Here is a 26464-nt window from a genome sequence, read left to right on the forward strand (position 1 = left end):
GCAGGCCTTCTGCAGCCCGGGTGCCCCCACAGGCTGGCTGGCAACCATCTGAACCCCACAGGGCACAACGGGTTGGAAGAAGGAAGCCACCTCAGCCTGCTCCAAACTGCCAGGAGCCTAAATTGACTTGCAAGCAACGCCGAGCCTCTCTCTATTTTAGTCCCCAAACTCCCTCACCCCTGGGCGCTGCTAATCACCCAGCCGTGAAGGATGAGCGGCCTCCCTTGAAGAAAGGGATCGAGCAGCCGGGCTGAGCTGACTCCGGTTCCGCGCGGGTAACTTCTCCGTGCGCGCATTCTGAGCATTTTCAAGGCCTCGGCGGTGCGTTTTGTGCGCATGTGGCAAAAAGTATCTGTTGCGTGTGTCGGCCGCCCTCCTCTCTCTCGCCGGTGGCGAACCTCCAGCGAGTCCGGGCTTTTGATTGACGGCGGCGGGGGGGCGGGGCGGGTTTTCCCGCGCATCGAATGCCACAGGTGATGCCCGCGGCCCTTCTGCGGGGCTGGGAGCACCGCGGACGCCTATTCGGGGACCTCCCCCTCCCGCAGAGGGGGAGCGTGGGTCTGCCGGCCGGCCCGCCTGTTGCCCTGAGAGACGGGCTTCCCCGGCTCGCGCTCTTCCTCCTTCCCGCGGCAGGGGGCCCAGGAGCGCGCTAGTAGGAGGGCGGGCGGGCGGACGGGCGGGCGGAGCCGTCGGGTCTGGCCCGGGGCTGTGGGATCCTCCTCCCGCCTCCCTGCCGCGCGTGGCTCAGACGTCAGGAGGAGCCCAAAGCGGGCAGGAGGCAGCGCCCATCCACACAGCTGCCAGAAGTGTCGGACGTGGCTGCCGGACGGGGGCAGAGCCGGTGGCAGAGCCGGTGGCTGGAAAGCGGCTTCCTGGCTTGAGAGGGCGAAGTCGGAGGCAGAGCAGGAAGGAGCGAGGAAAAAAAGGGAGGCTCGCTCGGGGACGGCGAAGGAGGAGGGGGCGCGCGCGCGCCTGCCATGGCCGACGTCTTCCCACCCTCCGAACCCGGTTCGGGTCCCGACGTTGCTCGGCGGTTCGCCCGGAAAGGAGCCCTCCGGCAGAAAAACGTGCACGAAGTGAGGGACCACAAATTCACCGCGCGGTTCTTCAAGCAGCCCACCTTCTGCAGCCACTGCACGGACTTCATCTGGTAAGGAGAGCCGCCGATTCCCATCTCCGCCGACCGCCTGCTCCTCTCCCCACCTCCGGTGCAAACCCCTTCCCCTCCGCGGTGCCGGCGCCACCTCTCCTCGGTCTCTCCTTCCTCCGGCTTCATCTGGCTCCCCCCCCCCGCTAGCCTTCCCCACCTCCCGAAAGGCAGCCCCACTCTTCGCGCCTCCTCACCCGAGCTGCCTCTGCCCCCCGTTCTTCTCCCTTTAATTCCTCCGCAGATTTCCCCCGGGATCAACTGTCCGGGTGCAGGAAGAGAAGAGCCCGCGGTCGGTCCTTCCAACTGGGAGCAAAGGATTTCCCTCGGGGAGTTAAGTCCCCCGAGAGGCGACCCCCGAGAGCCAGCCAGTGAGTGAGAGAGCGGCTGCTCCTCTCCGCTCTCTTCTTTTCTGAGCTTGTCACAACTTTGGCAGTTTTCCCCAATCTGGTACCTTCCAAGATGTATCGGGCGCCAATATAGGTTCCTCCTTTGGAAACGATGGGGGGCGATGCCTCGCACCGCGTCTGGAGGACAACAGTTCGGGGAAAGCACTTTATGAGTAGGTGTGTGTGTGTTTTGCGTGAGGGAATCTGCCAGCACATCATTGCTTTCATACCTGTGGGGATAGATATTCATCTCTTACTTCCATTGAGAAAGCTTTTGGGCGCTCTTCCAGCTTGCCAGAAAGGCATCCTTGTTGCCTGGTTGCTCTGGAGAGATAATTAAACAATATTTCACCGTTCTCACTTCCTGCATTGAAATCTTCCTTCTGTGTCAACTCTGCCACTCCCACTGACCACATCATAAAATGAAGCTTATTTGTGAACCACTTCGGCATTACAGATACACACAAATGCAGGTCGATCCTTTGCATAACCTTTATCAGCACAAATTGACTCTTTTTTTTCTCCTGTAAAAAAACATTTTCTCTCTTCCTTCTAAGAAAGGGATCTTTGTGTAATAACCCTTGAAAGAGAGCACCTTCCTAACATTTGTTGCCAATTGCCAGTTTGGGCTTCCCCAAGATAGACGGAGAGACAGACAGACAGACAGACAGACAGACAGATATATGATAGAGATTAGGTAGACATACATACATATATACATACATATATACATACATATATACATACATAGACAGACAGACAGACAGACAAATAGACGGACAAATGATAGAGATGAGAGAGATAGACAGACAAACAGATAGATAAACAGATAGACAAATGATAAGAGATGAGAGAGGGATGAATGAATGGATGGATGCCAACTACAATATATCCCAGGGAAGAAGCTGTTGTGTCTATAGTCCCACTTGCTGCTTTGCTGGCCTGGTAATGTGCATGACCTAGCATGTGCCTTCCAAAGCAGATGTGTGTATGTTGCGTTGACTTATTAGCCTTTAAGTCAGTGTTTCTCAATCTTGGCAATTTAAAGTCCACACATCTTGTACTGCCAAGATTAAGAAACATGATTGGGCTCCTCCCTTCTATGTAACACCTCCTTTCTTTAGAAGAAATGGGAAACCTGGAGCCCTTAATATATTGCTGAACTACACACCTCTCTGCATCCCTTGACAGGAGAAGACAGATATAAAAAAGATACATTTCTGCATCTTGTAGGTTCCTGATCTTGCTTCTCTTCATGTACTGGATGACATACTAAGATGAAGAAACTGACATCTGCTCTCTATTCTTAAAAAATACTTTGTCCTCCATTGCCCATGATTATCTTGTTCATCCATTGAACTGAGTTCATTTCATAAGTGGTTGATAAGCATTATTCCCTTTATCTGCCCCTTCCTGGTATGGAATACTGATTGGTAACAACTGTTCAGCAGCTTCCTAAATTGATAAGAACATTTTATTGAGTCCCTGACATCACACCAGAAACTGATACTAATTAATTTTTTCTTCCAACATAGGGATTATACTAATATGTCCAAAAGGTTAATCTAGGCTGAAAAAAAGATAGAGGTAATAATACCTCTATATACCATTATATATGTGTTCTATGAATAATAGCAGATATTCAAATTCAGGATACCATTACTTTCTGAAATACAGTGTGAACATGGAAATGAGAACCTTGCAAAAAAAAAAAAAAAACCCACCCCCTTAAGTATTTTTCCTAGCAGTTTCTTCCTTAGAGCCCGCCACCCTGTTTTGGGAAAACACTTCTGCCTGGCATAGCCTTTCAGGCCACATCCACATGGAATGCTTCCTACAGATTAATCCACAGTTTACTTTACATAGTGTGATGGGCAGAACACTGCATCATGAGCTAACCATGGGCTAGACATGAATGTGATTGCTTGTTTGTGTAAAGGAGAACTTATTTATACAAAACTTACAAACTACTGTGTACTGGCTAGTGAGACTTCCAGCTGTTGTTTTGTAAAAGAGATTATTTCCCCCCCCCCCGAAATTCTGGAGCTCGTTCATGCTCTACTTGAATTCTGTATTGATTGTCTAGCTAGCCCATTCATCTGTTTTATTATTGGCCTTTAGAGACTTTCTTTCCTCTTCTTCTTTCTGATCTGCATTGCTCTTTAATGAAAAGCTTTCAGTTCTCACTAGCTACAGTATTGGCATAACATACAGTTCACATTCAAGTCTTTGTCATAGAACTTGCAAGGTAATGCTTGGACCACCAGACTCTGTCCAAGTAACCAGGGGTGGGATTCAGCCTCTTTGGACTGATTCGGGCGAACTGGTAACTCTGACGATCAGCTGGGGAGAGAACCGGTTCACTCTGATGATCCGATGGGCCTGCCTGCCTGCCCCTGCACTTTACTTACTTATATCCTCTCAGCTGATTCGTGTGGCAGAGCAGATTGCCGCGCTTCAGCTGTGTTACTCTCCAGAAGTAACGTGGAAAGTAAGTTTAGTTAAAACTCTGCATGCATTCAGAGCGCATGTCAGGCCTGTGCGTGTGAAAAGCATGCATGCATGCATGAAGCACACAATCACCGAACCGGTTGTTCAATCAGCACAATTGCACCACTATAACTAACCCTAACCCTAGGATAGTTGTTATATCCAAAACATTAGGGGAGATCCACACTCATACGTTTCCTTGAATCCCCCTGGAATGTAGGGATGGAATGTAAATAAATAAAAACAAACATATTGAGCTTCAAACTAACTAAATACAACATGTATGATTCTACCCATTATGTCTCATTTCATGCATTTATTGATTACACCTAGATATATTTGGTAGTGTGTAATTGCACATAATATTACGTCTTGAGTTTTTTAACCATGGACTGTTCAATCAGCAAAATTAGCAAAGCAATCATAGCTCATTGAGTTAGTTTCTATTTAATTTTTCCTCAGTGTCTTTTGTCAGAACCCAGAATTGGTTCCCTCTCCCCCAAAAAAATCCAGGAATAAACCATAAAGTCATGAATAAGCCATTACAGTTTGATCTGGTGGTTAAAGCACCAGGCTAAAAACTGGGAGACTGTGAGTTCTAGTCCTGTCCTAGAATGAAAACCAGACTGGTAATTTTGAGCCAGCCATTCTCCCTCAGCCCAACCTGTTTCATAGGGTTGTTTTTATGGGGACAATAGGAGGAGGAAGGAGTGTTTGATATATTCACCACTTTGTGTTATTTGTACAAATAATAAAGGCAGGATAGAAATAAATAATTTTTACATGACAGTTGAGATTTATAATAATGACAATGAGATTTATAATAAAATGCCATTTGAGATTTGTAATAAACTAGAGCTTATGACTAGTAGTCTCCATAGTTTCAAACTGTGTTTTCATTGTAAGAATTATATATGTTTCTTGATGGATTCACATCTTAACCTAAGTGTAGAAAAATCAAAGTATATAATCACTTTACTGAATTTAAGGGGCATGCAACATGACTTACTATCTCATTTTCTTGTTCTAATAAGGCTCAGTCTAAAAGCATTACCAATAATCTTTTTTTTTTACTTAAACATAGCAGTGAGGATTTGTGAATTGGATCAGAACAGTAAACATGTTGGGGTAATGTTAAAATCCCTCTCACTTCCACCCCAGAAGTTACTTGAAACCAGCAGGCTTGTATTTTTAGTGAAAGGGCAAAAATGCAGCATCTGTATTTCCTTGGAAAACCAATTTGCACACTCCGTGTGTTGATAACTAGTAAAAATGACATGGTGGAAAAATGCCCCCGTTTCAATTAAATTCCAAGTCCTTCAACTCTGTTTTTAAACAAAGAGAAAAATAGCAGATTTATTAGTTCATACATAGTTTGCATCTAATTTATCAGCTGTCATTTGGCTTTTACTCTTCATCATGTTCATTTACAGAGTTCTTAACTAATTAATAGTTATTGGGGGTTAGGTCTTCATATTCTAATAATGAAACTAAGGGTTAATTTCTTTTTGATGTAAGTATAAGTTAATAACTGAGCATTCTGTATTTAACAACAGAATTAAGGTTTCTTAATTTTAATTATGGTTTATTACCCTTGCACAAAACTGGTGACACATGGGGTACCAATCACTTTTGCTAGGCTTTTTAGGCTAAGGAGAGCACTTACATAAATCCGATTTCTATTCATGATTTGTTGCTCTTAAAGAAGCCAGAATCTGAAAACTGTTCTGTCTTGCTTCTTTTGAGAACAGGAAGCCAGGAATCCTATTAAGATAGTTACACTAAACAGACTATATATAGAGGTTTCCTAATTTGTTTGGCTATGTATACTGAGCAGAGATGCCACAGGTTTCCCATAGTCTTAATAGCCATTGTAGGAGAAGACCTGTGTTAGTCTGGGTGGAAAGAAATCAAGAGGAGTTTCATAGCACCTTTTCTTACTAAGATATTTTATGAAAACTCATAAGCTTAAAAGAAGCATAGAGTGTCTAGACAGATGTCGGAGTTAATTTAGAGTGAGGCTGGGGGGAAGAAAGGAGAAGACAGAGTAGTTATGCAAATGCAGGTTATATGTCAGAAAGATTACAAGTATTTTACCAATTCACAATTACCATCTGTTAAAAATACATTGTGTGTCCTGCGCTGGCATGCCCTGGAAAATGAAAATGATCTGATTTTATGCTGTCCTTGTTTTAATCCTCATGTCAAAGTTTTGTCCCTTAATTTTTTTCTGCAAACTTTTTTTTTGTCCATTTGACCTACATAGAATCCAGAGGGGCATTGCTGACAGATAGCATATTTCATGTTAAAAGAAGAGCGTGGGAAGATGCCTCTGATCGTGTGTGTCTGTGTGCGTGCTGGGGCCTAGGATAGTGAAGATTTTATTTTATTTATTTATTAAATGTATATGCCACCTATCTTACTGATAGAGCAACTCTGAGAAGTTTACAATATAAGAAAAAATAAATAAAGCAATTAAAATTACAAGAGTTAAATAGTAAAGCTAAAAAACCAAGATGATGTTGGGGATCTTCTCCATCAGTCCTCCCCAATGTAAGAAGCCCCTGTCAGGGCCCCAGGCCAGGTGGCAGAGCAAAATTTTCAGGGTCTTTTGAAAGACCAGGTGTGTGGGGATAGATTTCATCTCCAGTGGGAGAATATTCCAAAGGGTGGGGGCCAAAGTAGCAACAGCACTTAGACTTATATACCACTTCATAGCCTACTCTAAAGGGACGTGGTGGCTCAGTGGCTAAGAAGCTGAGCTTGTTGGTCAGAAGGTCGGCAGTTCAGCGGTTCGAATCCCTAGCGCTGCGTAACAGAGTGAGCTCCTGCCAACCTAGGAGTTTGAAAGCATGTAAAAATGCAAGTAGAAAACCCCTGCCTTTGGTAGGAAGGTAACAGCTTTCCGTACACCTTTGTTGTTTAGTCAGCCAGCCAAATGACCATGGAGAATGTCTTTGACAGCGCTGGCTTTTCAGCTTTGAAACTGAGATAAGCACCGCCCCCTAGAGTCCAGAACGACCAGCACATATGTGCGAGGGGAACCACTCTAAGCAGTTTACACAGAGTCAGCATATTGCCCCCAACAATTTGGGTCCTCATTTTACCAACCTCGGAAAGATGAAAGGCTGAGTGAACCTTGAGTTGGTCAGGATCAAATTCTTGGAGTGAGCAGTGGTTAGAATGCAGTAGTGCACCACCACAGCTCAATAGAGAAGGCTCCGCTCTTGGAACACCCCCCACCAACTGAAGTTATTTGGTAGGTGGGATATAGGTAGGCTGTCCGGCTGAAATGAGTGGGTGAGCTAGTCTAATTCAGATGAAATGGCTCCTTAAATGTTGGGCCCCCACATGCTGTTTCTTGATGCATTGTATGTCAAACCTCAATGTGAAGTGTGTGTGTGTTCCTGCTGCATTTTCTCTCTGTCTAGTTGTTTTCTCTCTCTCCTCCTTGAGTTGAGATTAACTCAACTTCTGATAAGTACATGAATGCATGTAGGGGTTTTTGGCAACAGTTCAGATTACTTTGCTATTGCTTTCCTACAGGGTGGCTTTTCACTCCTGAAATTCCCTGGAGGGTTATGTCTATGTACATACACATGTACACTGCTTATTATGGGGAAATCAATGTGTGATATATTTAGGACCTTCATCAAATTCATTGTGAAATGTATATAACTGGGTTTTTCTTGAAGTCAAATGATTTGGCAATTGCCAAACAAGCAGTGTGACCTTTTTTGTATTTATTAATGAAGTCAGTAGAGGGTTTTGTTACTGCCCTCACTTTTGATGGAAGGAGGACTTAAAATACTTTCAGTATTTTACATACATATTCAGTATTATACATATGTATGGGGGAGAAGGAATTCTTAAGGTTTATTATGATCTTAGAGTACAAGTGAGACAAAATTCTACACATAGCAAATTTTAAACTAGATAGTAAATTCTACTGGGAAGTTAGAAAATATTATTTATTGGTTAAATCCCAAACTTTTATCATGTAAACTAGGTAAACTATGCGGTTAAACATGTTCATATAGATTGTTGTATTTTAATTGCTTAACCTGGATTGCATCCAGACCAGAGGTAGGTTGCTACCAGTTCGCACCAGTTTGGGTGAACCAGTAGTGGAAATTGGGACTGGGTCACCAAACCCGTAGGGACAACAGGCTGCCCATGCCCCCGAACTGGTTTCCCAGTTGCTGCTGCCATTTCCAGCTTGATTTTTAAACATTTTTTCATGTTCTGCGTATGCGCAGAACAATTTACACTCAATGCGCGCACACACGCAGTGAACCAGCAACAATGCTGGCAGCAACCCACCCTGATCCTGACTAAATTAGTTTAACTAATAGCCACCCAAAGCAGTGATGCACCTTGTATAGTACTCTATATGGTTTTTTAGGGTGTGAAATTTAGTCCAGATTCAATCATGTAAGTGGCCCAGCATACTTCTCCTTTATGTTCATCTTGCTAGCAAAACATGACTAAGTATTCAGGTGTCACTAACAATTTACATTCAAATCATCTTGCTTTTACAGTACTTGCAATGTGGTGGTTTGTTTATCTAAGGGCGGGTTCAATACACAAGCATTGCAAGATGATTGAAAAGTAGAGTTTCCAGGATGTAGTCTTGCTTAAACTAACTGAAGGCACCTTGCATTGAAGATAGTGGTACTCTTTGAATGGTTTCTTTGGAGGTTCCACCACAAAACCGCGGTAGACTAAAGCGCGTGTGACTAAAGCGCGGTGACAAAACCGCACCGTCAAAACAGCACGACAACAGCGCGCCGACAACAGTGCGCCGACAGAAGCGCGCTGTAACATAACCCTAAAAATAACCCTAAACCTAACCCTAAACCTAACCCTAAACCTACCCTAAACCTAACCCTAAACCTAACCCTAACCCTAAACCTAACCCTAAACCTTACCTTAAGTTAAATCGCGCTTCTGTCGGCGCGCTGTTGTCGGCGCGCTGTTGTGGGCGCGCTTTTGACATCGCGGTTATGTCGTGCCACGTTCTTTGGAGACATTTTTAATTTAGGAAATAGTAATAGAGAACAAAGTGGTTCGTGTTGTAGTCTGTGTGAGCATCCAAAAAATAGCTGTTTTTGCATGCTTAATCATGGTTTATTTACTTACTTACTTACTTACTTACTTACTTACTTACTTACTTACTTACTTACTTAGGAGATTTATATTCACACATCAAGGCAGCTTACAAGAATATAAAAACATCATATAACAACAATAAAACTAATAAAAGACAGAATGATAGATAATAAAATAACTCCCACCCCAATGACAACACATCACACGAGCCATCCAATAGGCTCCATCCCACTCTGCATTACCTTGGCCTCTTGGCAGAACCAGGTCTTCAGTGCCTTCTGGAAGTGTGTTAGAATGGGGTGGGAATTCTAATATTGGGGGAATGATGTTCCAGAAAGAGGGAGCCACCACGGAGAAGGGCCTCTTTCTGGGTCCCACCAGGTATATCTCCCTAGAGGATGGGACCACCAACATTCCTTGCCTCTCTGCTCTGGTGGGTCAGGTAAATGTGACTGGCAAGAGACAGTCCCTCAGAAAACCTGGTTTAACTATGGTTTATGTAATTATCCAAATTTTCTGATTTCACATAACATGTTGAATAGTAAATATAGGCAGGGTTTGCTAAGACATTAAACTAAAATCTGATTGTCTAGTTTGTTGTTCCCTTCAAAGCCAAGTACTTCGATCTGAATGAATTGGAATCTATCTATCTATCTATCTATCTATCTATCTATCTATCTATCTATCTATCTATCTATCTATCTATCTATCTATCTATCTACATACACACACACTGTATATCTATATCTATATCTATATCTATATCTATATCTATATCTATATCTATCTATCTATCTATCTATCTATCTATCTATCTATCTATCTATCTATCTATCTATCTATCTATCTATCTATCTATCATCTATCAAGATGATAAAAACAGGAGTAGATAGGATTTTCTCATATGAACAGTACATTCAAGGAAAACTAGTGCATTATAAATGATACACAGTTACAACTTTGTATCCTAGAGAATTGTAACTGTGTTGTCTAGTAGAATCAGAATACAAAATATCCTGGGCTGAGTGTCTGAACATCCGGAACTAAGGTAGAATCTGTTCCTTAGGGGAAAGCTTACAAGAACCACTGAGAGTGACACTACTAAATACAACAGTTTCAAAGAAAGAAGAGGCTGCTCTATTATTGGCTATGTACTTTTTTCTCCTCTGTATACTTGTTGAAAATACTCTGTATGGGTAGTGGAAAGAAACTAATGATAAAGAAAATAGGAAAAATGGAAAAGTGTCCCTATTTTATACACATTGATTTTTTTTTAAAAAAAAGTCACAAAGGAGAAAAATGGCCAGTTATTTGAGAACTGGGAACAGAAAAGAAAGGAAAGGGTTCTGTAGAAGTTAGATTATCCATTGACTGTATGGTCAAGTACAGACGGATAATTAATGCATTTTAAAAGCTACAGTACTTTGATGTTACATTATGGGGAAATTGTTCTTGTACAACACGATTTATATATTGCTAAATTAGTACTCCACCTTTACTTCACAAGCTCAAAGTGGTACTTATATTAGCTCTGCCTCTCTTCTTAGATCAAATAGGTTAAATGGGGAGACAGAGAGACAGAATCAGAAAATATGCTGAGCTCAAAATTGATGAGTTCATGGTTTTGAAGCAGGTTGCTTTAGTCCTTATTTCCCTCTCTTTGACTTGTGTTTCTGTGCTACCAGTGAAGGATATAGATATGTATACAGTATATTCTTCAAAGCTTTTTATGGTTTATAGGAGAAAAATATCTGCCCATTGAATTAGAAAATCTTATCTGAGAAGACATTTAATTACAACAATTTATCATGGATTTATCTTAGCAATCATTATGTAAACAGTATGTTTCAGTTAATCAGTAGTACAGGTTGTCCTCAACTTACAACCATTCATTTAGTGACCATTTGAACTTACAACGGCACTGAAAAAATGACTTACAACTGTTTTTCATAGTTAACAATCATTGCAGCATCCCCATGGTCACATGATCAAAATTCAGATGCTTGGTTCATATTTATGGTTCATATTTATGACGGTTGCAGTGTCCCAGGGTCATGTGATCCTTTTTTGTGACCTGACAAACAAAGTCCATGGGGAAGCCGTATTCACTTAACAACCGTGTTACTAACCTAACAACTGCAGGGGTTCACTTAACTGTGGCAAGAAAGGTTGTAAAACGGGGCAGATTTCATTTTACAACTATCTTGCTTAGCAACAGAAATTTTGGGCTTAATTGTGGTTGTAAATTGAGGACTAACTGTATTTATCAAATATGTTGTTATTGGAATAAAAGAAGAGCATCTGTGATTTTAATAGGTTATGCTGGCAATTTTTTCTGGGTAATTCTTACATGTTGAATATTTTTAAATTTATTTTTAAATATATATTCAATGAATATTTTTTATTTGTTTGAATTATCTGTATTCAAAATAGGCACATTATAGAAATGGTAATCAATAAGCACAAATTATTATTTTTTAAAATTTAAGTCTGCTGCATTGAGGCAGTGGGTAGAAATCATGTTTTATTATTAAAAGCTTAAGTACGACCCTGTGGTAAGGGGCTAACAGCTGTTTTTAACACCACCAGTAAAGATATTTTTGTAGCATTATTGTCTGCACCTTCAGAGCTGGCTAACATTTGCAGAAGTAAGGATTTTTTGGGGGGGGAGCGGCCCAAAAGAATATTAAAGTCAAAAATTTGTGGTCCTAGTTACTGGTAACATTAATAGACACTGATAATCTACATTTAAACTCCTACAGTTTGCTCACAGAAATAACGCCGACAGAAGCCTCTTGTGCATATGAAATCTCCACCTTACTGTGGAAACATAATTGTTTACCATTCTGTGGTCTCTGAAAAATTCTTCCTTGCAGCTGGATTTAACTGTTAAATATCTCAGTGGGATTGCAGTTGTTTTACTTGGACACAGGATTGCTCTTCCACTGGGACCTTTTCTCTCTCCCATGACCCGTATGTTGTTAGTTGCTGTCAAGTCAATGTCAATTCATCGTGACCCAGTGAATAGTTGCCCTGAACTGTGCTCAGTTCTAGATGGCTGATCCTTGCTAGGATGGCACCAGGGGCCACTTTTATTGTACCAACCCTTCACCCTGACTGTCTTTCGTATTTTCTTTCTACCCGACTAAGCATGAGATTTTCTCTCTCTCTAATTATCTGTCTCTTTGCCTGAAGTGTCTGTAGCATGACGTCTGGTCTTGTCATTCGAGGTTTTGTGGAAAGTTTAGCTTTGATTTCCTCAATATTGACTGATTAGTTTATCTGGCAACCCCCAATATCTGCAGTATCCTTTGCCAGGTTTATTACTCAAAGGCATGTGGGTCCCCCCCCCCCATCTTGAGCCTTTACTGTCTAACTTGCACACCCATATTATGTTCTTGAAAATATCATGGTCTGAACAAATCAGATCTTGGTACACAAGGACATTTTTCTGTACTTAAAGAACTTGTTTAAGCCTTACAGAGCCATTTTTCCAACAGTATTTCATCATTTGGGTGTTTATAGTTTCATTGCTTATTCAAGCCAATTGAAGTTGTCAGCTATATATATTTCCTCTCAGTCAAGGACGAAATTATTACCAGTTGTTAGAATTTTTCTCCTCTTTCATTAAAGTGCAAGCCTATTTTGAGACTATGGTCCTAGATCTTGATAAACAGATAGTTCAGAACATGTTACTATACATCCAATAATTTGGTATCATAAACACAATAATAACCTTCACTATGCATGATCCTTACATCTTTTATAAGATATGAAATTCCATTTTTGAAGGTTGGGAAATCATTTAGAGCAGCCTGTGAATGGCGATATTGCCCTTTTCCATCTGAAGCTGTTGAAAGCGGCTGTCACTTCTCATCTCTTTATTTTCATGAAAGTTTCTGTAGGGAAACCTGGTTTTCAGGCCATAGATAGAAATGTGGAAGTCAAGGGATAGGCTCCAGAGAACTCTTAGACTAAAAAAAATGAAAGCCAATGTTGACTTAAAAAGACAGGAGAAAGAGGCCCAGGAATTGAACCTCGGAATTGATATAGGGCAGTTTTTCAGTGTGCCACCATATATAACCACAAATAATAATTGGAAACTAATCAGAGAGAGAGAAGCAATCTGGAATTAAGGAGAAACTTCCTAACAGTGAGGACAATTAACCAGTGGAATGGCTTGCCTTCAGAAATTGTGGGTGCTTCATCACTGGATGTTTTTAAGAAGAGACTGAACAATCATTTCTGATCATGTGGATATATAGTATATCCATATATTTTATGTGGTCCAATGAGAGGCAGTAACCCAGAATCTGATAGCCTGTGGTTATAAAAAGTTCTAAGTTTAATACATTTTGGTTCCAGAAGATAAAGAGTTTCTCTACTAGAGAAGTAGGTTTGGGCATAGAGTGACTCTTAAGTAATTATGAAGCATACACCTCAGATATTTATAATGATCATTGAGCTATCAAGTAGTATTATTTTTGAGACAGGTTAAGGACAACATTTATGTGCTTTAGTTATTTTATGAGATTGCTCATACATCAATGACTTTGGGTGTTTTACAGAATTATGGAAGTATATGTCATGTGTCATGACAAATGTCACCATATGTCATGCACATACGTTTGCCCATAATAAATTGGAAGGTGTAGAGCAGCAATTATTGAACCCAATGGTTACTTTTAATTAAACTGAAATATAGAATTCTGGGATCCATAATTCCTGTGAGAATGAAATTCATGGAAGTTGTAGTGGCTTCAGCATCACCACACCTTCCAATTACACTTCCCAGAAAATCTATCAGTTGGGTGGCTCAAGGGAAGATGGGAGGGCCATACCTTTACCCTCTTTCCTGCCTCCCTCTGACCATTGCATCCAATTGAATGGAGGCTAGGTTTGACAGGTGAGTGGCTTTGAAACTGAGACTAAAATTTGAAATCTCTTAATGGCAGTGGGTAGCGAGGGAAGGATGAAGGAGGGACTTGGATGCCTGCTGGCAAGATAGATCTAGCTGTGGGTCACTGGTAGTGGGTGAGTGAATCCTCCTCCCCCCTGAGGGAGGGTGCTCTTGTGGACATATCAGGATGAGGAGTGGGGTACAATTTTCCCTATGGTCCATGACTCTCTTTGTCCCCTTCTTCCCAGCAAAATGGCAGGCAGTTCCGTGGGTCAGTCAAGGAGGAGTCATTTCTGATGCTCCCTACCAGCTTCCCACAAACACAGTCAGTGAGGAAGCTGGTAGGAAGTCATTCTGCTGCTCTGTTTAGTAAGGAAACATCTCTGAAACGATGACCCAATAAATGACTGGTGGCTTCTGTATGTGTGTGTACCTCAGATTATAATTCTTTTAGTAATAAGTGATACGGCACATACCACTTAATAATGCATGATATGGCAAATTCTTACAAAGGCAACTGCTAATCATATGTTAGTGTCTACAAGAGTGCTTTTTGTATTTTTGAATATAAAGAATAGAAGGTGTGGTATGAAAAATAATGTCTCCCTGAGGAGGGAAGATGGATACGATTATAGGAAAACTGCCAATAATTGAATATCTTGGCTTAGGGATCTCATATTCAGCTTCCATAGAAAAGCTGTCTACTATCTTCAATATATATTGACCTATAGCAGTGATGGCAAACCTTTTCTGGCTCCTGTATCAAAAACGGGGAGCACAGGGGGGTCGTGCGCAGGCATGCCACATCCATAATGCTATGTGCGTGACCAGCGACACCCCCCTCTGCTTTGAGCACAGATTTTTTGCCCTCCCCAGACTCCAGAAGCTTCCTAGGAGCCTGGGGATGGTGAAAACAGCCCCCTGCCTCCCCCGATGTCTTCCGGAGGCCTCAGGATCTTTCCTGAAGGCCCCGGAGAGCGAAAAATGGACCTACAGACAAACCAGAAGTCACTTTAGAGGTCCTATAGCCTCTCTAATTCTGAACAAGGATCAGATCCTATGGGGATTGGAGTCTAATTTATCTAGAGAATGCCACGTTATTTATTTATTTATTTTATTTTATTTTATTTATTTTGTTAAATATATTTATATGCCGCCCAATCCCGAAGGACTTATCAGAGTCTGAATGAGACACATTATCATTCAATAGCCAAATATGACAGTGCTGTACTTTGGACTTTAAAAGCTGCAAAGATAGTTTAATCATTAATTATCATATCATCAAAAGGAATCCTAACAGAGTGATATGAATCATTACATTGTCAAAATAATATTACTTGGTTTTTTTTTTTAATCAAGAAGTGCCTTCCAAGGAAACATGGATTTCATTTGAATAACTTGTAGCCCATTTTTAAATATATTTTCTCCTGTGGCAGAATTTTAGTAGTGATAATGTTAGTAAATGTTAGTAGAATAAATGTTAAGCTACTATTACATACAGCATCAAATATAAGACGGCTTGCATTATTTCTCATATTAAGTGTAGCACATCACAATGTTTCCACACTACATTGATATATTATATCATTGTGCAATACTTAACAGATTTTCTTCAAAACTGAATATAGGAATTTGAAAATAAATTCCTGTTTTTAGTTGAAAAGAGATCTTAACAGCTTCATTTTGCTATGACAATAAGTTTAAACATATTGTAGATTGTTATTAATTTAATATCAAAATATATTTCTAAGTCTTTTCTTTTTTTTCTCCTTCTCCTTGCAGGGGGTTTGGAAAACAAGGGTTTCAATGCCAAGGTAAGATACAAATGGTTTTATAATGGTTTCTATTTCTGTTTTAATAATTAAACCTAGGTAATATATGAACCATATCTCAAGAAGGAATTAAGCATGTTAAAAGGAGGATATTAAATTATCTAAAAGGATGTGTATTGTTTAATCATTTATCTCATGAACTGTGAATCATGCACAAAAGAGGTTCATTTCAGCAGTTTCCTAAAATTAAATGTCATGTAATCTGCATATAGAGAACTCTTTAATTTTTCATGAAAAGAATCTTTGTGGTTTATTTTGGTAGAGAACATTTCTCTTGTCGGGAGAGGCTGTCTCTGTGTGGGTGTTTTGAAAAGTGGTTTCACTCTCTGTTGGGTTTCCTTTAATACTCCCTTCTACCTTTTCCCTCTGTTATTAATCGGCATCAGTTTTATATTCATCGGGACCTTTGGCCATTGATTTATACAGTTTGTTTATTTTGTGACATAGTGAAAGAGAAAATAAACTCTATTTCAAAGCAGCGTTCGTTGCTTGCAGCGAAGTCTTTTAAATCTTGGGATGGAGGAGAAATCCGTTTCTGTAAACTGCATTATTAACAGTAATACAAGTCCTTTAACGTACTCAATAAAGGTGAAGCATATGATTTGAATATGAATATATGAACTGTGTTGCCACACATCAGACTATAAATTCATCTACCCCAGTTTGATCTGTGCCAGACCTCAGTAGCCCTCAAAGGACTTGGACAGAAGACTTACTTCATTTTCTCTTGCCTGGAGATTTTATGGATCAAATCTAGAAATTTGAAATATGTGCCTTGGCCTCTTTCCTGATGCCTGTAATTTTATCATGGGTATCCTTTCCCTGAGATGGCTATGGAGCATTAATGTACTATTAATATCTCTAAGCAATATTCTTCCTGTTTATGGTTTAATATTGTTATTGAATGTTGATTGTATAAGTTAGTGATTCACCATGGAAACCATTTGTTATTAGTTAGATGAATGAAGCAGCATTTAGTCTGATAATTTCACCCTGTCAGAGAGCAGCTGATGGTAACAGCTGAAAATTGCTACGTGATACCTACAAGTCATTTTTTTAAAAAACCCTTGCCCTGTGATTGATCTGATTATCGACTAGATAAACATTGTTGGCATGAACCCTTGTTGGAGTCATAACTGCCACGCCAAAAAACCTATATTTAACGGTTTTGAAATTTGAGCCAGGACATTTGAACTCTGATTTTAAAGAGATACTGAAAAGGAAAAGAGCATTAAATTACAGCCTCTTACAGCTGATAGCTAGCAATATATTGCTGAATCTTGTCACCCTAACAAAGGAGATGGTTTTCCTTGTATTAAATGTTAGAGAAATGTGGTGCCACTTTGTGAGAACTGGAACGTTCCTAGTTCAAATAGTTCCTTTGCAGCCTTAAATAACCTCCTGGTCGTATTACCATCTCTGAGAAGGAGATATGGGTAGTCCTCGTCTTAAAACATTCATTTAGTGACTGTTCAAAGTTATAGAGGCACTGAAAAAGTGACTTATGAGTCATGTATAAGTTTTCCACACTTACGACCATTGCAGCATGTGGTCATGTGATCAAAATTTATTTAGTGACTATTCGAAATTTCAACAGTGCTGGAAAAAAGTGACTTATGGCCATTTTTCACACTTACAACCATTGTAGCATCCCCATGGTCAGTTGATCAAAATTCAGATGCATGGCAACTGACACATATTTATGATGGTTGCAGTATCCCAAGGTCATGTGATGACCTTTTGCGACCTTCTGACAAGCAAAGTCAATAGGGAAGCCAGATTCCCTATTAACGCTGTATCGCTAACTTAACTACAATGATTCACTTAACAACTGTGGAAAGAAAGATTGTAAAATGGGGCAAAATTCATTTAACAACTGTCTTGCTTAGCAACAGAAATGTCTTTGGAGCAGTTTGTCAGAATTGGTATGAATTTATTTCAAGTGCTATACAAGTTCTAGGTTTTACGCCTTGTTCTGAGTACAGATATTCACGATCCATTAGAGAGCTAATGTTCTGCAGCTATTGACTCATTGGTTCTCTTTGAGCTAGTTACACTTTCTCACTTCAGTGTTGTTATTGTGGTAAGAAAAAATGATATGTATGTGTATGTGTATGCAAGTATCCCTCTTGAGCACTTTGAATGAAACGTGGTATATAAATTTAATAAATCAAATAAGTAAAATGATTTCCAAGAGGGAGATTCTTCCACACAAACTTTCTAATGAAAGCACGCAGTTGGGCACAGAGATGGGCTTCAAAATTTTTAGCAAGGGGTTCTCTGCCCAGTTGCTTGGTGGGCATGGCCATGGTGGGGGACAGGGCGTTTTTGCCCTCCCCGGATTCCAGAGACTTTCCTTGAGCCTCCAGGAGGGTGAAAATGGCCTCCCCAAGCTCTGGAGGCCTTCTCCCGAACCCCTATGAACCCCTAGCAGCCCGCCCCTGGTTGGGCACGTTTATTCATTACTTCATTGTCATGGTCTTCAGCCACTTTGAATATTTGGATTATAAATATTGAATCTGTAAACATGGCCTTTATACCCTCCAGGCATCTGATCTCAAACACAGGAAACAACTCCATTGGAGTCTGTGCTTCAGGAAGCTATTGGCAAAATATAAGCAAACATCCAGCATCAAAGCCAAGCTACTATAGTGATTTATTGTCTTTATACTTGCTCCTTTGCCTGCTCCTAATAGTTCTGCATTAACTTATTTGAATTAGGGCTGGGACTTTTTTCTGAGACAGTCAGGTGTGTTGGAGAATTTGCAGAAGTCTAAGGCCAATTTGGCCAACAGCTGTGCTCAATTTGAGGCTATATTCTTGTGAAGCAATTGACAATAAATGCTCTAATTTTGAATCTTATAGTGTCCCTTGTCTCAAGATTTTCCATTTTTCCTTCCAGCAACACAGCCTCTTTCTGGAACAGTTTTTGACAATCTGATGTTTTATGGTTTTTTTTGATAGGTTGGTTTTTAAATCCCCTGATTCTCTTAGGAAGCTTTGGAATTCAAGATATCTGTAGGGCCATTAAGTAGAAAAATGATGCTAGAAGCTGTAGTGCTACATTCTGAACTTGGATAACCAGTTAAGGGAATTCTTAATTTAATTATACAACTGGCAATTGACTAAATTGCTTTGGCAATTGATTGGCCCCTTTCAGTGATATACAAGTGAAATACAAACAAACTGTCAATCTTACACTTATGTGCAACTTTTTAATGCTTAATTTTCAACCTACTTTTGCATGAATTATTTTATTGATACCACTGGCAAATTTGGGTAAGGTGGGCACGTATAGTTTAAAATGTTGGTGGTTTGATTTATGTCAGGGGTGATATGGTACTGGTTTGGACCGGTTCACCCAAACCCGTAGCAAAGATGCCAACTGTTCACCTGAACTGGTAGTAAAATAAATGCTACCGGTTAAAGGAAACAGGTATTTCTGACGATCAGCTGTGCCACGCGATTTATATTAGCTAGAAAGCAGGAGAGTCTGCTTTCTAGATATGTATGCTAATCTAAATCATGTGGCACAGTGGATTCCTCCCCTCTTGCTGTTTGCTTACCTATCTGTTCGCTTACTTGCTTGCCAGGTGCATTTGGTAGCAGGCTCTGCACACCCGCCCGGATGTCATTTTGACACTGCGCATGCGCAGAAGGTCCTGCGCATGCGTGGAGGTGGCGAATGTGTGGGCGCTCACATTGCTACTGAACCAGTAGTGGATTTTACCCCTGATTTATGTCATGCATTCTTTATTATATATATTTAACTAATGTGCACCAGGGAAGGGAATAGAGTCATTATAGGTGATTTGTGTATTTAGTTAGAAGAAATGTTATGGATGTCTTGGCTTGGAATCTAAATTATAAGCAAAACTCTGCTAATGAGATATTTCCTTTGCAAAGTAGGGAAGAGTGTCTTATGAATACTCCTCCTGCACAGGTGAAACTCAAAAAATTAGAATATCGTGCAAAAGTTCATTTATTTCAGTAATGCAACTTAAAAGGTGAAACTAATATATGAGACAGACTCATTACATGCAAAGTATAAGCATGCATATGTACTCAGTACTTGGTTTGAGCCCTTTTTGCAGCAATTACTGCCTCAATGTGGCGTGGCATGGAAGCTGGCAGCCTGTGGCGTTTCTGAGGTGTTATGGAAGACCAGGATGCTTCAATAGCAGCCTTCAGCTCTTCTGCATTGTTCGGTCTCATGTCTCTCATCTTTCTCTTGGCAATGTCCCATAGATTCTCTATGGGGTTCAGGTCAGGCGAGTTTGCTGGCCAATCAAGCACAGTAATCCCACGGTCATTGAACCAGGTTTTGGTGCTTTTGGCAGTGTGGGCAGCTGGAAAATGAAGTCAGCATCCCCATAAAGCAACTTTTGCCAAAAGCACTAAAAACTGGTTCAATGACCATGGGATTACTGTGCCTGATTGGCCTCTCCATTCTTCCTCCATACTCTGGGTCCTTGGTTTCCAAATGAGATGCAAAAGTTGCTGTCATCAGAAAAGAGGATTTTGGACCACTGAGCAACAGGACTTTGGACCACTGTGTTTAATTAAGACCAGGGTCAATGCAGCTGTCTACCAGGAGATTTTGGAGCACTTCATGCTTCCTTCCACAGACGAGATTTATGGGGATGCTGACTTCATTTTCCCGCTGCCCACACTGCCAAAAGCACCAAAACCTGGTTCAATGACTGTGGAATTACTGTGCTTGATTGGCCAGCAAACTCGCCTGACCTGAACCTCATAGAGAATCTATGGGGCATTGCCAAGAGAAAGATGAGAGACATGAGACTGAACAATGCAGAAGAGCTGAAGGCCACTATTGAAGCATCCTTGAAGAACGGTTGCAGGAACTGGGTATGTCTAGTTTAATAGAAAGAAGGACTAGGGGAAACATAATAGCTGTGTTCCAATATCTCAGGGGTTGCCACAAAGAAGAGGGAGTCAAACTATTTTTCAAGGCACCTGAGGGTAGAACAAGAAGCAATGGGTGGAAACTAATCAAGGAGAGAAGCAACTTAGAACTGAGGAGAAATTTCCTGACAGTTAGAACAATTAATCAGTGGAACAGCTTGCCTCCAGAAGTTGTGAATGCCCCAACACTGGAAGTCTTTTAGAAGATGTTGGATAGCCATTTGTCTGAAATGGTATGGGGGTTTCCTGCCTAGGCAGGGGTTTGGACTAGAAGACCTCCAAGGTCCCTTCTAACTCTGCTATTGTATTGTATTGGTCTTCCATAACACATCAGCAGTGCTACAGGCTGATAGCTTCCATGCCACGTCGCATTGAGGCAGTAATTGCTGCAAAAGGGGCCCAAACCAAGTCCTGAGTACATATGCATGCTTATACTTTTCAGAGGTCCGATATTGTTCTATGTACAATCCTTGTTTTATTGATTGCATGTAATATTCTAATTTTCTGAGATGGTGGATTTGGGGTTTTCATGAGCTGTATGCCATAATCATCACAATTATGACCAATCACAGCTTGAACTATCTTGCTTTGCATGTAATAAGTCTTATCTCCTATATTAGTTTCACCTTTAATTTGCATTACTGAAATAAATGAACTTTTGCACGATATTCTAATTTTTCGAGTTTCACCAGTATTGTTAGAGGATCTTCAGAAAGGGATTTTATGCTCTAACTGAGCCTTGTAGGGAATTTATTTATTTACTTACTTACTTACTTACTTACTTATTTATTTATTATTATTATTTGTTTGTTTCTTTGTTTAACAGCAACAAGGATCCAGGCTTTTCAGTGTAATTTCCCCCATAAAGCATGCCATTTCTTGCTATATTTAGGCAGCTCCAAGAGATTTCCAAGCAAAAGTAAATATTTTCAAATGAAAATCCTATTTATTGAAATCACATCAGCCATTTAAAGGGGACAAGTCAAAAGAAATTCAGTAGTGATTATGTGTCACTAACTGTTAATGAGAGAGAAGACTGGGGAGATATGTGGCCTGATAAACAGAGAAATTAAATTGAATGCATGGAAGATTGTACATGAAAAATCCAGCCATCCTATCCTACTTTGCTTGTAGCTGAAAAACTACTGGTTTTCATTACAGCGCTGTTATAATGTAATAGTTACTGACAAGTTTTTTCCTTGTTGTCAAACTGTCCAGAAGGTTTCCTTCTTGGAAACACACATAAACTTGCAGCTGTAGCAAAGACAGCATGAAATGGTAACATGAGGTCAGTGTGAGGTGATATTACTTGAAATAGCAACAAGCAAGAGATAGTTGACTTATAAAACCAAGCACATCAAACATTTATCCAGCACTTATAGTGTCCAAACCATTTCAGTTATATTATTTCTGTAACCTTTACAACAGTGAGGTAAGTTTTCATTCACTATCCTACAGATAGAGGAATAAGGACTGAAAGAGAAATTGTGTAAAATGTATTGCAAGAGCTATAAAAAAGAATGCCCACAGTACTTGAAGACCAGAATGGACAAGCTAGCATTTTCTAAAATGTTTGGGACTACTAGCCCAGACAGTGCATTGTGGGAATTGTAGTCCAATACATTTGGACTACATTTGGAAGGCATTGTGCACCTTGCTGATTCCTATGGCAGCACCTTTGTAATTTGTAAAGGTCAAAATGCCTTGAGTAGAAGGCAGTGGTGGGAATCAAACTTTTTTACTACCGATTCTGTGGGCGTGGCTTGGTGGGTCTGGCATGGCTTGGTGGGCATTGCTTGGACTGCGTGGCAGGGGAAGGATACTGCAAAATCTCCATTCCCTCCCCACTCCAGGGGAACATTACTGCAAAATCCCCATTTCCTCTTGATCAGCTGGGGTTCGGGAGGCAGAGACTAGATAGAGGCGGGGCCAGTCAGAGGTAGTATTTACCCGTTCTCCCAACTACTCAAAATTTCTGCTACCAGTTCTCTATTTTCCTAGAGAAAATAGAATTTTGTTGCTGTACTTTACTACTCAGGACAGAGAAAAAAATGATTTGAATATATTTTTAGAAATGGAATTTAAGTACAGTTTTCATGCTCCCTAAAAATGCTGTAAACATTGCAAGAAATTTAGAAGTAGGTGTTAAATAATTCAGAGTTATTGAAGCTGTGGATAATCTTAGCCCTCTCCTTGACCCAGAGAAGAGTTTCAAGGAACTGATCCATTCACCAACTCTTTTCGTCACAGCTGTTGAAACATTTCTTGCATCTTCAATCCTAATAATATGCTCTGTTTATCAATGATTTTCCTCATAATGACTTGGGAAGTTAATTTCTGCTTTGGTATTACAGAATATGGTCCTATCATTGCTCCCAAGTTTTAAATGAAATTTAATCTTTAAAATAATCAGTAATTTTTTTAAAAAAAGGAATTATAATTCTGAGAAAGGACGACATGTGTATTTTCTCCAAGAGTAGTTAAATCAAATTTACCTATTGGCGATTTAAGTGATGAAAATTACATCTTTCCCAGGAGGGGTTTAAATCAAATCTTTTGCAGTGGTTACATAATTTCCTTGCTTATTTGGGGATCTTTTGTCCAGTGAGACCTCTGTTATTTGGCTGATTAAGACAGGGTTGTTTTCCATCTGTACTTATATTTGGAAAATGGAGGTGGTAAAAGGGCTGAGGCTGTGCAAAGGAGGAGCAAGAAAGAGCAGCATATATTAGCATGTCTGGATGGTGTCAGAATGGGATAGCTACCCTCATCATTGGCATCCTTGAGTCTCCCTTCTCCTAGGTCATGGTTCTGCCACTTTATCTGCCATGGGGCGAAAGCCCTCTTCCGCCTTCAAAACCGTTGACTGTCTTCTCCTGTAACGCTGGAAAGGAGCCCTTACGAGGTGCTACCAGATGGATAAAGGTTTTTTAAGGAGGTGTTACTCCTCCATTACTCACCCTTTGTCCTGGCTTGTGACAGGCAGAGTCTGGCTTCCCAAATGTTGGGCCCAGGATGGCGGATTTGATAGCTACCCTAGATAAAATAAGAGGGAAACCGAAGTTGGCCCTGTGTGCTGAAGTACTCCTACTGGGGCTGCAAAATGCTTCTTCCCCTCCTCCTCCTCCTTCTTCTTTCTTTCATATTTTATTTGTATTAACAGACAGCCTATAGAAACGACTGAGTTGCAATGTTATGAATTTCTCTGAAACACTGCAGCTAAAAGGGCAAGATTCTTGAAGTGATGTTTTCATACCATGTTGTGCATTTAAATATCACTCTGGACATGTGAGTGGATGATTCCAAAGATTCAAAATATTGTCAGCTTGGAAAAACTCATACAAGTATATAATAACTGTTCATCATGTCCTTGGCCTTTTCTTTATATTTATAAATTTGAACACTAGCATCAGTTTCATTTGGTCACTGTCTTCCCCATTTCCATCCCTGCTTGCATTATTGCTGTGCAGCAAAGGCCTGATTTAAGGGCAAGGCATATTTCAGCACACTGGAACTATGCTAGTGGGTTTGAAAATCTGTAAGTAAATACAGTTGTTGTAATCTTTCTAAAAGAAACTTAATTTTTTTCGTTGGTGAAGATTTAAATAATAGGAATGAACATGCAGAAATATACAGAAATATACATATCTATCTATCCATCAATCTATTGATCTATTGAGCTATCTATCGATATATTGATATATAGGGACGCGGTGGCTCAGTGGCTAAGACACTGAGCTTGTCGATCAGAAAGGTTGGCAGTTCGAATCCCTAGTGCCTTGTAAATGAGTGACCTCCCGTTACTTATCCCAGCTTCTGCCTAGCAGTTCAAAAGTACATAAAATACAAGTAGAAAAATAGGAACCACCTTTGGTGGGAAGGTGAAAATGTTTCATGCGCCTTCAGCATTTAGTCATGCTGGCCACTTGACCATGGAGATGCCTTCGGACAGCGTTGACTCTTCGGCTTTGAAATTGAGATGAGCCTGCCTCCTAGCGTCGGGAACAACTAGCACATATGTGCAAGGGGAACCTTTACCTTTACAGACAGACAGACAGACAGACATCGATTGATCTTATGTACTCTCATAGACTGGAATCCAAAGGATTGTTATTGATAGAAGATATAGTCTATCTAGAAGAACCAGTCCATTTACCACTTAGATCCTCTGATCTGTTTGGGCCTTTAGATCTTGGCCATAACTATTTTTTTGATTCTCATATAATACTTTTTTGTGACTTGTTTTCAGTTTTTCAGTCCCTTCCTCCCTCCCTCTCTCTCTTTCCATTTATGTTTTGCATTACACTATATAACTTGGTAAAATCCTAGCAGCCTTTTATCCCATGTAAAACAGTGACATTTATGTCTGCTTGCTGTTAGGAATTTTGATATTCTGGAAGCTAAATTTTCTTAAGCAACCCTTTTAGCCTTGCACAGCATAGTTTAACCCACATCTTGACAGCTTATTTTGCAGATCAAACAGGAGAACAAAGTGATTATGTGATTAATGACATATATTTAAGCACAAATTATATGAAGCATGACAAAGAAATTATGGGAATTAGATAAAATTAAATGTGTATTCAGTCTTTTGCATGAAAAGAACATGAATACTTCGTGCTATGAAAATAAATTAATAATAAGCATGGTGTTTTGCTTTCTTTTACTGTATATTTTTATATATACACTTTTATTTCTCTTGGCTTCATTTTGGAGGAGAACAGTGGAATTCATTGGAGAATTGAGAGGCATAGTATTGGCTTCTCTGCCTCAAATCTAACCAGGAGTATTAATATAATAATGGCTGGAGCACTGTTCAACTCCAATAATGTGAATTGCTATGACTTACAATATATTAAAAATATTCTTGGATATATTTGAGCGGCTGAGAAGGAGGTTTATTATTATTTTTAAATAGTGCCAGGAGAACTGGAATAAATGTCAAATACAAAGTGAAAGAGTGCATTTGTTTGCTTTAGAGAGGGTTTATTGACATTCCCTTAAAGGCTTATCAGTGACTTTTTCTAACTGAATAGAGGCTCATTTTGAGCTGAGCAATTGATGCTGTCAAAGGTCTGTCTTAGTGTCTGGAGGCTGAAGAGGTCTGGACAGGGAAGAACAGGCTCAACCTTAGCAAGACCAGGTGTCTATGGGTTTGTGGCCCCTCTGATCCCAGAACTGGCAGTTATCCACCCTTGGCTTTATGGTGGGGGTTGCATATCCCAACTAGTAACTTGTATGCAATTTGGAATTCCCCTGAACTTATAGCTTTTGCTTGAGGAGTAAGTGGCAACTGGAGAGCCATAAACTGGACAGCTTATGTGCCACTTGCAGTTTCTACATTGGGAGGGCCTACTTCTGGCCATGCCTATGCATGCCGTAATCACTTCCTCCTGGATGTTGCAATATGCTCTTCATGGAGCTGCCCTTGAAGACCATCCAGAATCTGTAATTGGTCTAGAATGCAAAGGAGCCTGTGGTAATTGGGCGCACTTTGGTATGCCTGTATAACACCAGCAGTGGGCAATAGTTATCTTAATTTATTTAAAAAGTCATATTACTGTTTTTCAGGAAGGGGAGAAAACTTTCAAAATAAATACCATTTTTGCCAGCTGTATTTGTTTCCATTAGACTTCTGGGTTCAGCTTGAAATGCTCATTATCACCTA

General features: G+C 40.3%; 1 protein-coding gene across 2 annotated transcripts in view; it reads left to right on the forward strand.

The window, feature by feature from the left end:
• Positions 1 to 752: 752 nt before the first annotated feature.
• PRKCA (protein kinase C alpha) overlaps positions 753 to 26464 on the forward strand; it is a 199571-nt gene continuing 173859 nt past the window's right edge. For both annotated transcript variants that reach the window (XM_087710223.1, XM_087710224.1), the window contains exons 1-2: positions 753 to 1150; positions 15821 to 15852. In XM_087710223.1, coding sequence (XP_087566349.1) covers positions 978 to 1150; positions 15821 to 15852 — 205 coding nt within the window. In that variant the 5' untranslated portion in view covers positions 753 to 977. The remainder of the gene's footprint in view (positions 1151 to 15820; positions 15853 to 26464) is intronic.

This window comes from Thamnophis sirtalis, unplaced genomic scaffold (assembly GCF_051295495.1).
Source record: "Thamnophis sirtalis isolate CommonGarterSnake01/CBP01778 unplaced genomic scaffold, rThaSir2_p1.2 scaffold_3, whole genome shotgun sequence".
NCBI lineage: Eukaryota > Metazoa > Chordata > Lepidosauria > Squamata > Natricidae > Thamnophis > Thamnophis sirtalis.